At 43.5% G+C, this 12458-nt stretch overlaps 1 protein-coding gene across 1 annotated transcript in view; it reads right to left on the bottom strand.

The window, feature by feature from the left end:
- The window catches only part of LOC115140383 (MAM domain-containing glycosylphosphatidylinositol anchor protein 2-like), a 436092-nt gene that overhangs the window by 232003 nt on the left and 191631 nt on the right, over positions 1-12458 (bottom strand). Inside the window, exon 3 of the mRNA XM_065026245.1 lies at positions 4646-4820. Coding sequence (XP_064882317.1) covers positions 4646-4820 — 175 coding nt within the window. The remainder of the gene's footprint in view (positions 1-4645; positions 4821-12458) is intronic.

Here is a 12458-nt window from a genome sequence, read left to right as displayed (position 1 = left end):
CCCCTGGGTGACAGCTATAGCATTTACCAGGAGAAATCCACTATGTTTCTGCTAGATGTGCAACACAACACCCAGCTAATGAAGTACATATGGACTACAAGGCCAGAGACAAGGGCGTCATCGGTCTAACACCATGCCCAAACCGGACCCGCGGGTGTGTCCGCATGCGCAAATGGATTTTGTCCCCCTACACCAAACGTGATACCGACACGCAGGTTGAAATATCAAAACAAACTCTGAACTAATTATATTAATTTGGGGACAGGTCAAAAATCGTTAAACATTTATGGCAATTTAGCTAGTTAGCTTGCTGTTGCTAGCTAATTTCTCCTATTTAGCTAGCTAGCTTGCTTTTCCTAGCTAATTTGTCCTGGGATATAAACATTGAGTTGTTATTTTACCTGAAATAAGGCCCTCTAGTCTGATAATAAGTCCACAGATAAAACAGTCAACAGAATCATTTCTAGTCATCTCTATTCCTTCCAGGCTTTTTCTTCTTTGGACTTTGTATGGCGATTGGCAACTAACTTTCATAATAAGGTGTATTACCGACCTCAGTTCATCTTTCAATCACGCATGTGGGTATAACCAATGAGGAGATGGCACGTGGGTATATGCTTTTAAAAGCCAATGAGGAGATGGGAGAAGCAGGACTTGCATTGCGTTCTGTGCCACAAATAGAAGCAACTTCTATTTTAGTGCCCAGCAACACATGTGCTCGTTGGCTCGCAGTGTGGGTGCAATGATTGAATAACATGTATGTGCAAATGTATTTTGCAATGCTCGCGCGGCATGAGCAATGTGGTCAGCATGTAACACTTTAAATGCTGCCGCTGCTTTAATAATGTCCTATAGAGTTGTGTTTTAAAGGCTCTACAATATAAAGGCCATAGCATTACATACTGTACAGTATTCAGTGTATACTCAATGATAAATAGGAAACCTACAAGTACAGAATTTGAGGAAATCAAGCTTGAAAGGCTCATGTACTTGAAAGTACTGTACCATGACGTTGATACTTGATATTCCCTTTTCATCCTCTTCTAGTAGCCCTTTCCTGCAGTCAATTACCAAAAGTGCCCTGTTTGGCCTCATTAGTGGAATGTTATATACAGACTCAAAATCATTGGCCACTTTTAATACTGTTTACATATCTTGCATTACTAATCTCATATGTATATATTGTATTCTATACCATCTATTGCATCTTGCCTATGCCGCTCGGTCATCACTCATCCATATATTTATATATACATATTCTTATACCATCTAGATTTGTGTGTATTAGGTTGTTTTTGTGGAATTGTTATATTACTTGTTAGATAGTACTTCACTGTCGGAACTATAAGAACAAGCATTTCGCAACACTCGCATTAACATCTGCTAACCATGTGTATGTGACCAATACGATTGGTTTTGATTTTTAAAAACTCAACACAAATCTGGTGTTTCCATGTCAAACAGTTTTGTTATATTTCAGTCTTCTGTGAACTACATAAAGTGAAATATTGGGATGCAAACTCAAAATGTAATACATGTCAACTCTATATCTGACATGGTACATGTGTCTTCTTTGTTTGAGCCGATAACCATGTTTGTGAGGTGAATACTTTTGCTTCAAAGTAATTTTGTTAAAGACTACCAAGAATCACTCTGTGTGACCCTGATTTAGCCCACTGCAGTAAAAGGTTAAACAGAGAGTTTTTCTGGAGAGCACAACTCAGGACATCATTGGATTGGGAGGCAACTAGTGAAAGCATTGGATGACGTCATTGGTTGAATGAAGGTCTGGATGTCACAGCTGATGTGTCTGATAGGCTAAGCATCCCTCCCACACTGCCCATTCAGGATTTGCCATCCATTAAACTGTAAACAATGCCATGGCAAACCAGAGAGGATTCAAAATGGCCACTGGTCAACTTTGGTAATCTTACTGTTATCATGCTAAACCAGTGACACTGGGATGTTAGTCACTGTCTGTCCAGGGTCTATTGTATGTCTCAATAGTTTACAATCAACAGTGTGGAAGAACTAGACAGGTGAAGGCACATGTCCGTTAGACATCCACCACAAAGGCAATATGGCAGTCCAGAGCAGATGAAGGAAAGGAGACAAGGAGAGAAAGAAAGCCACTACTTCCCCCTCCTTCCAAGTTCCAAGCTTTCTAACCATCACCTATTCCAAAGCCCTTGTTCACGTCAGAACTAATATACAGGTACAACGACTGAGAGCCACACAGACATGCAGGGGCCAAGAGGAGACAGGGAGGGAAATAGAGAGAGAGAGAGAGAGAGAGAGAGAGAGAGAGAGAGAGAGAGAGAGAGAGAGAGAGAGAGAGAGAGAGAGAGAGAGAGAGAGAGAAAGAGAGAGAAAGGAGAGAGAGGGAAATAGAAAATGGAAATGGAGACAGAAGGAAAGAGAGAACAGGCATAGAAAGAGCCTTGGCGACAGTGTGGCTAAACACCAGCCACACAGACAGACCCTGCCCGTTGTGACAGACTGAGAAGAGTGATTGTCAGATGGAAGAGAGGCTTGGATGTCAGATGAAAGCGTTTTTTCTTAACCCCTGCCTTGACAAGGAAATGAGAGGAGAGAAGAGAAGAGGAGAGAAGAGGCAGAAGCAGAAGCAAAAGCAGAGGCCGACGAGAGGCAGAAAGGAGAGAAAGAGAAGAGAGGCAGAGAGAGGCGAGACAGAGGAGAGAGATCGAGACAGAGGAGAGAGATCGAGGCAGAGGAGAGAGGCGAGGCAGAGGAGAGAGGAGAAGCAGCGGAGAGAAGAGAGGCAGAAAGGAGAGACAGAGAGGAGAGACAGAGACAGCACTGCAGACTGCTCTGTGTTCTGCCACAGAGAGAGTGGGAGAAGAGGAGAACACAAGCCCAAAGTTTATCACTGGCAGTGATGTTACAGAAGGGAAAGTGCTGGTTTTAAGTGCTTGAAGTTGGTTTGTCTGGGACAGATGATTTTTGCTTGTCTAGGGTTCAGACGAGAGCAACCATTCTTCATTCAAGTGCACCTCTGTGGAGTTGTGGATTGCAGCTAAAGGAGGTGCCCCGGACAACTCCAATCAGACCTCACTATTGAAATGGCTAGTTTGGCTAGGCTGGAACTTGCTGGATTTGGCACGGCTGGAACCTACTGGGTTTGGCTAGGCTGGAACCTACTGGGTTTGGCATGGCTGGAACCTACTGGGTTTGGCACGGCTGGAACCTACTGGGTTTGGCACAGCTGGAACCTACTGCGTTTGGCTAGGCTGGGACCTACTGCGTTTGGCAAGGCTGGAACATACTGCATTAGGCTGGAACCTACAGCGTTTGGCTAGGCTGGAACCTACTGGGTTTGGCTAGGCTGGAACCCACTGTGTTTGGCACGGCTGGAACCTACTGGGTTTGGCTCGGCTGGAACCTACTGGGTTTGGCTAGACATGAACCTACTGGGTTTGGCACAGCTGGAACCTACTGGGTTTGGCACGGCTGACACCTACTGGGTTTGGCACGGCTGGAACCTACGGCGTTTGGCTCAGCTGGAATCTACTGGGTTTGGCTCGGCTGGAACCTACTGGGTTTGGCTCGGCTGGAACCTACTGGGTTTGGCACGGCTGGAACCAACTGGGTTTGGCTCGGCTGGAACCTACTGGGTTTGGCTCGGTTGGAATCTACTGGGTTGGGTTGTTAAGACTGTTAGCCACTGTACAATTTCTCCAACAAAAACACACGATGTCTGGTCTAGGACCCCAACTCAATCAAGTGCAGTCTGAAGATAGAGGCAAACGGCAATGCTGGTTCACATAGAATGTTTACACTGCATCAGATGTTGGTAACTGTGTTACAAATAACACACCATGCAACCTGTTTTTCTTACACTCTTACAGACATTGTCATTGGATATTTATACAAAACCACACCTGTTCACACCCTTTAAAATTCTGAGTTAACTCGTAGTAACTGGAGTCGTAGTGCAGAGGAACAGCCTGGAGGGGGGTTGTAGCTGTGATGGAAGTGCACTGACGTGTGTCTTCACCACTCATCAATTGATGAGGTGAACAGGACAATCAATGGCCGATCAATAAAAACAATACAGTGTAAGGCCATTCCGTTTAATGGATCCCAACAGACATTTCCATTTTATGGGGCCGGGATTGAAACCAGAGTACTCACAGTACATGGATAGACACAACATGACAATAAAGTGCCTTTTTAATTTAATCAACAATATGGATACACAGAGCATCACCAAAGCACCTCTGGAAAGAAAGCATTTTGGGGCGACAGGTAGCCTAGTGGATAGAGCGTTGGGACAGTAACTGAAAAGTCGCTAGATCGAATCCCCGAGCTGACAAGGTAAAAATCTGTCGTTCTACCCCTGAACAAGGCAGTTAACCCACTGTTCCTAGGTCGTCATTGTTAATGAGAATTTGTTCTTAACTGACTTGCATAGTTAAACAAAGGTTTAATACAAAAATAACAAATGTACTCAGAGGAAAAACCAAAACTTATCGTTGTGGTTGAAATCTAGTTGAAAATGAAACAAGAACTGTATACTGACTCGTCACTTTGGATTTGATGCAACATTGAGAAGGTACACTGAGATAACAAGAAAACAATGTTGGCCCAACCACTGTGTCCGACGGTAATTTGCAGGACTTACAGTAGACGTCGACCCGTATGGACTTGATGGCCGGGGAACCCAAGCCGTTCTCAGCCTTGCAGTAGTAGCGTCCCCCTTGGTGTCTCTGGATCTTGGTGATGTGCAGCGTCTCGTTAAACACACTCGAGTCCTGGAAGCGGTCAGACACACTGCCTGCTGTCTTGGTCCATCGGATCTGGTGGAGGAAATAAGGTTGTTTAGATGACTTACAGATGTAGGATCTTAATTTGAGCCAGTTTGCTACAGCAGGAAAATAATCCTGCAGCAACAGAACATTTTTATTATTATGTGGATGGTAATTCATGGAGATTTTTGTAGGGGTAAAGGAAAATCAAGTCTGAAATTTCAAAGTGGAAATTACAAACTCTAGAAGCATTTTAAAAACCTCAACTATATGACACCTCAAATATACTACACGTTTCTGTTAACCTCTTTCAGCCCTGGAAAGGTGAGTCTCTACTCTACCAATTTCATCTTCTCATTACAACGACATCTAATACACTGTCTGACTCTTCCCCTCCTCAAAGAAGATCTGATATCAATTCAATTCAATTCAAGGGCTTTATTGGCATGGGAAACATGTGTTAACATTGCCAAAGCAAGTGAGGTAGACAACATACAAAGTGAATATATAAAGTGAAAAACAACCAAAATTAACAGTAAACATTACACATACAGACGTTTCAAAAGAGTAAAGACATTACAAATGTCATATTATATATATATATACAGTGTTTTAACAATGTACAAATGGTTAAAGGACACAAGATAAAATAAATAAGCAGAAATATGGGTTGTATTTACAATGGTGTTTGTTCTTCACTGGTTGCCCTTTTCTCGTGGCAACAGGTCACAAATCTTGCTGCTGTGATGGAACACTGTGGAATTTCACCTAGTAGATATGGGAGTTTTTCAAAATTGGATTTGTTTTCGAATTCTTTGTGGATCTGTGTAATCTGAGGGAAATATGTCTCTCTAATATGGTCGTACATTGGGCAGGAGGTTAGGAAGTGCAGCTCAGTTTCCACCTCATTTTGTGGGCAGTGAGCACATAGCCTCTATCTGTTAGAGTAAAACCCTCAATCACAACTTCACTGTCTTTCACTAACTAGTGCAACACCCTTAACCCTGTAGCAGGGGGTGGTAATGAAAGGTGAACTATCATTCAGTTCATTCCTCTGGTCTACAACATGGAGGTCTAATTGACCCTCCATCATCTTTGTCTCTCCTGTTCTCATTAAAGCCTGGACAGGTGGTGCAGGCTGACAGAGACAGAACCACTGAACATGGGAGTTAATTCATCTCTTTTTTTTAAGCTACTGCTATATCACCCCAGATATATACTGGGTTAGCTAAGGGACAGCATACCCACACATGTAAGTACTGTATGTATGCACATAAGTGCTCACACACAGACTGGTTTTGCCTCCACAGTCAACACACACAACATATCTCTGCTGTCTGTGTGAGCAGAGACAGAGAGAGAAAGAGAGAGAGAGAGAGAGAGAGAGAGAGCTACGCAGCATATCATTATCACCGCCGTTTTGTTAGAGTGTGTGTTTGTTAGTGTGAAATCAAATGTTATTTGTCACATGCGCCGAATACAACAAATGTAGACTTTACTCTGAAATGCTTATTTACGAGGTCTTTCCTAATTCAGAAATAAAAAGTACAAAAAAACATTCTTTCCCTAGAATAGGAAATAGTAACACAATAACAAGGCTACAGTGTATAACGAGGCTACAGTGTATAACGAGGCTACAGTGTATAACGAGGCTACAGTGTATAACGAGGCTGCAGTGTATAACGAGGCTGCAGTGTATAACGAGGCTACAGTGTATAACGAGGCTACAGTGTATAACGACGCTACAGTGTATAACGAGGCTGCAGTGTATAACGAGGCTACAGTGTATAACGAGGCTACAGTGTATAACGAGGCTGCAGTGTATAACGAGGCTACAGTGTATAACGAGGCTACAGTGTATAACGAGGCTGCAGTGTATAACGAGGCTACAGTGTATAACGAGGCTACAGTGTATAACGAGGCTGCAGTGTATAACGAGGCTACAGTGTATAACGAGGCTACAGTGTATAACGAGACTGCAGTGTATAACGAGGCTGCAGTGTATAACGAGGCTACAGTGTATAACGAGGCTGCAGTGTATAACGAGGCTGCAGTGTATAACGAGGCTACAGTGTATAACGAGGCTACAGTGTATAACGAGGCTACAGTGTATAACGAGGCTGCAGTGTATAACGAGGCTACAGTGTATAACGAGGCTACAGTGTATAACGAGGCTACAGTGTATAACGAGGCTACAGTGTATAACGAGGCTGCAGTGTATAACGAGGCTACAGTGTATAACGAGGCTGCAGTGTATAACGAGGCTACAGTGTATAACGAGGCTACAGTGTATAACGAGGCTGCAGTGTATAACGAGGCTACAGTGTATAACGAGGCTACAGTGTATAACGAGGCTGCAGTGTATAACGAGGCTACAGTGTATAACGAGGCTACAGTGTATAACGAGGCTACAGTGTATGTGTGTGATGCATCAGAGTGGGGTTCAAACCCTAACATTCCATCTATTGTCCAAGCTAGAGGCCAAAGTCAGAGACAGAGAGAACACACTTCAGATGTATGTAGCCATGGAGTTTATTATTAGCCTGACAACAGTCCTTCTCTGGCCTCAGGCTGTTGTTCACAGTGGGGGAAGAACAAACTAACTAGCCACAGTCTTTGTATGTCGGATAAACTAGCCTTAAGTTTATATGTCACATTAAAAGGGAACTAAAACTCAGAGATCCTACCCGCACGCGTTAAGCTAAAGTTCAACAACATGAACTCTCCCCAGGAGTTATTAAATAAGTTATGAGGATAAATTAGATTGTTCTCTGAATTCTCATTCCACCATCCTTTCTCCTTCCTCTCCTTTACTTCTCCTCCAGATACAGTACCATCATAAATACTAAGAGAGACAGTGAGAGAGTGAGAAAAAAAAGTGAGAGAGAGAAAGACAGAGATATAGACTGAGACAGAGAGAGAGCTGGCTTCAGCACAATTCAGTATTCTACCAGCTTATATTCTCCCATTTATTTCCTCTCCTCTGCCTTTTGTGTAAAGAGCTTTTGAGTTCCAGCAAAGCACCAATATCAGTGTATTGTTCGAGGGCCACTAAGAAGTGAGTATTCAAATAGCATCCATGGTTCTCAAAGGGAAAGTGGTACTGTTTGTTTCACATGACGGTATACCACATCATCTGACTTACTGAGAAGCTTTGAAAGTCTTTCCGGGCGCCCCACAGCCATTTTGCTCTACACTCTTTCTTTTAAACTTCCTTTATGTGGGTGCTAGGGTATGTCTGTCTGCCTGGGAGCTAGTGTATGTCTGTCTGTCTGGGAGCTAGTGTATGTCTGTCTGCCTGGGAGCTAGTGTATGTATGTCTGTCTGGGAGCTAGCGTATGTCTATCTGTCTGGGAGCTAGTGTATGTCTATCTGCCTGGGTGCTAGGGTATGTCTGTCTGTCTGTCTGGGAGCTAGGGTATGTATGTCTGTCTGCCTGGGAGCTAGTGTATGTCTATCTGTCTGGGAGCTAGTGTATGTCTGTCTGTCTGGGAGCTAGTGTATGTCTGTCTGCCTGGGAGCTAGGGTATGTCTGTCTGTCTGGGAGCTAGTGTATGTCTGTCTGTCTGCGACCTAGGGTATGTCTGTCTGTCTGGGAGCTAGGGTATGTCTGTCTGCCTGGGTGCTAGGGTATGTCTGTCTGTCTGTCTGGGAGCTAGGGTATGTCTGTCTGGGTGCTAGGGTATGTCTGTCTGTCTGTCTGGGAGCTAGGGTATGTCTTTCTGTGTATATCCACCAGGGCATTGTGAGAGTAAGCCTGGGAGTACAGTTTGACCCTCTCTTCTCTTCTTGATCTAAGACAATCATTGAAGATCTGAGAGGAATGACTGTGTATTTATCTTTATTATTGGGGTGGCAGGGTAGCCTAGTGGTTAGAGCATTGGACTAGTAACCGGAAGGTTGCAAGTTCAAATCCCCGAGCTGACAAGGTACAAATCTGTCGTTCTGCCCCTGAACTGTTCCTAGGCCGTCATTGAAAATAAGAATTTGTTCTTAACTGACTTGCCTAGTTAAATAAAGGTAAAAATTCAAAAATTATAATACATGTAGCTCAATCCAAGCTGAGTTTCATTTCAGCTGATACCCATGTAGCTCTTTCTAATAATGTAGAGGGCAGTGACTAAGGGTTAAGGGCTGAGGATAGACTTATACAGGCTGAAAGTTATGGCCAAACTTCCTAATGTCACAATTTAACACTTTAATTTTAGGGCATTATCTTTAATTGCATGTCCAATAACTGTGTACTGTTCTAGCCTGCTTTATCACACGTTTGTGGGTCACAACATTTGTTACCATTACAAATAGGCCTGTGTCTTGTTTACATTTACTTTCAATACTACAGTTCAAAAGGTCACACAGGTGTGAAATGGCCTCTGAATCACATTCTTCAGACTACAACACACAGAGAAACGTTACAGAGTGACATCTAGCAGCTAATGGTTATGTGTGCAGCGACAGTGGTTGTGATGCTGGGGTTGTATGTCGGAGCATGCGTCGTCAGTTGATCCCCCACGCTGCAACGCTGTACCTGCCCCCCTCTCTGTCCTACCATCTTTGAGCTCTCAAGGTTTCCAAAGGAGAAGGTCTCTAAAAAGCCAAGTGTGGCCAACTGTGGTGTAAAGTACTTAAGTTAAAATATTGTAAAGGAAGTCGTTTTTTGGGGTATCTGTGCTTTACTATTCAAATTTTTGACAACTTTTACTTTTACTCCACTAACATAAAGATGTTTAACCCCATTTTCTCAGTATTCAATTGATAGTTAGTCTTGTCTCATTACTGCAACTCCCATATGGACTAGGGAGAGGGTTGAGAGCCGTGCATCCTTTGAAGCACAACCCAAACAAGCTACACAGCTTCTTGACACACTTAAGCCAGAAGCACCAATGAGTTGGAAAAAACACCGTACACCTGGCGACAGTGTCAGTGTGCACTGTACCCGGCCCACCACAGGAGTCGCTAGTGCACGATGGGAAAAGGACATCCCTGCCAGCCTAGCCCAGATGAGGCTGGGACAATTGTGCGACGACCCATGGGTCTCCTGGTCGCGGCCAGTTGCGACAGAGCCTGGACTCAAACCCAGAATCTCTAGCTTGCACTGCAGTGCAATAATAACCACTGCGCCACTCGTGAGGCCCCATAAAGATGTACTTTCTACTCCCATAAAGTACTCGTTAGATTTAGAATTCTCAGGCAGGACAGAAGTATTGTCCAATTCATGCACCTTCATCCACATTCCCACTGCCTCTGATCTGACGGACTATACACAAACACTGCATTTCTAAATTATGTTTGAGTGTTGAAGTGTGCCCGTCTGTCCGTACATTTTAAAAACAAGAAAATTATACTGTCTGGTTTGCTTAATATAAGGAATTGACGTATAGCATTTGAGTATTTTTTTCACTACTGTACTTTCAGTAAGTACATTTAAAACCAGAAACTTTTAAACTTTTAGCATTTTATTGGGTAACTTTTGCTTTTACTTGAGGCATTTTCTATTAAGGTATCTTTACTTTTACTTGAGTACCTTTTCCACCACTGGTGGCCAAGTATGACAATTGAGTACCTTTTCCACCACTGGTGGCCAAGTATGACAATAGAATGGCAAGAGAAAAACAGACATGGGTACATATCACAGACTGACTGATTTTCAATGTCTTTTCAACCCAAAATACTTATTTTTCAATGTCTTTTGCTCATAGGGAATTTTGTTCATTTCAACTAAGATTGAAAGGTCTGAATCACAGAATTAACAGGTACCAAATCATAAACAACAGAAGACGAATATCCAACCATCCATCCAACCAACGATTCAACCATCAAACAATTCAGCCAACCATCCATCCATCCAACCAACCATTTAACTATCCAACTATCCAACCAGCCAACTATCCAACCATCCAACCACACAACCATCCAAGTGGCTGTACCATAGCCCAGGGAGAATGGGGGTGTCTAGGATCACACTCCACACTCCAGGCCACAACTAACCCCTGGATAAACTACAATATCTTTAGCTATATCCTCCCATGATTATACAATACTGGGGGCAGCTAAACCCAATCTTCCCACTCCAGGGAACCAACTACAGTATCTACAGTAACTATATTCTTCTACAGCCTTTGGCCCCCTGGCATAGATGCTAGCCTGCTAGACCCTAGCCTGCTTGACACTCATGGCTGTATGCGGCTAAATTAAACCACCTGACCCTCTTACCCACCTGTCTGAACTTGACCCAGCAGATAATTGAAACAAAAAATGGGCGGTGTTGGGTGTTTACTCTGTGGTGTAGCTGGCGTGTGTGTGTGTGTGTGTGTGTGTGTGTGTGTGTGTGTGTGTGTGTGTGTGTGTGTGTGTGTGTGTGTGTGTGTGTGCTCAGTGGTGTTGCTGGCATAGTCAGACTGTGTCCTCAAACACAGTGTGAGCGTACAGACTGGAGGCAGGCCAGAGTCCAGCTCAGAAGATACCTCAGGGGAGAGAGAAAGATGGCTCTATCATGGGAATTACATCTCATAGTGGCTGTCACTCCATCTATTATTTCACAGGTGCTGAGTGAAACCAGTCCAATCTAATACCTGTCTCTGTCAGATTGTAATGTTTTGGTGAACCCAAAAAAGTGATTGTGACGAATCCTTTTACACACTTATAATATGGTGAATGCCAATTGATAAACAATTTAACATTGACTTAACTCTTCAACATAACTTAGATTCCAGTGGGTCTAGTTACTATGTAAATTTTGCTTGGCTACCCAGACTCATTGCTCCAGCCAAACGCCACACCACGCCCATGAACATTTCTTCTCCGACCCCTCTAGAATGCGAACACATTCGAACCATCTGATTGGTCCCAGAAATTAATGGGTAGGGCCAGAGTCAGAACACACGTGGGTGAAGCAACGTTTTCGAAGTACATAATTAGCTTTGATACTCTGATTGGTTAGAGACGATCCAATCACTGATCACTTTCACCACAAACGACGTCACCACAAATGACTTTCAATGATGGAAGATTCAGACTGAGATGTAGCGAACGATAGAGCAGTGGAAGAATTCAGTGTGAGTAGTCGGCAAAATGTACATTGCTGCCGAGTTGAATGTTGCTTATTATGAATAGGCTTATAATTGCATCTCTTTGGAGTACATTGGGGACTTCCAGGCTTTGTTTCTAATAGCAAGACCTTATAAAGTGCAAGGCCTTGCAACTGATGCTCAGAGGGTTGATCCTCTATGAGCAGATACACATGGTTCTTCTGCATTATCACTGTTCACCTACGTAGTGCAGAATATGTGAATGTAAGAATTAAAGCTTCTGTACGTGAGATAGCCAGTAAAGTGCATATCTGCGTCCCAAATGGAACGTGATTCCCTACATAGTGCAGGGCCCCAGGGCCCAATTAGTCCTGGTAGTGACTAAGTAGTGAACTAGAAAGTAGAAACTAGAAAGTGAATAGGGTGCTGTTTGGGACGTAGCCATGTTGTGCCCTCTTCATAATAAAAGCCAACATGCTGTATGGAACAGAATGTCACCAAGGAGAATGTTCTATTAATCTTCCAATCTAACATTCCTTTTAGCGTGTGTGTGTGTAGGATTTTATTATTAGACTGTCTCTATTTTCCTGACGGGGAGGTGGGCGCGGGATGGAGAACCTCACGCTGTGAGAAAGTGGACATCTGGTTGGACGAGAGCCCA

Source organism: Oncorhynchus nerka, linkage group LG13 (assembly GCF_034236695.1).
Source record: "Oncorhynchus nerka isolate Pitt River linkage group LG13, Oner_Uvic_2.0, whole genome shotgun sequence".
NCBI lineage: Eukaryota > Metazoa > Chordata > Actinopteri > Salmoniformes > Salmonidae > Oncorhynchus > Oncorhynchus nerka.
Note: the sequence above shows the minus strand (reverse complement) of the source record. Positions and strands in the feature narration are given on the sequence as shown.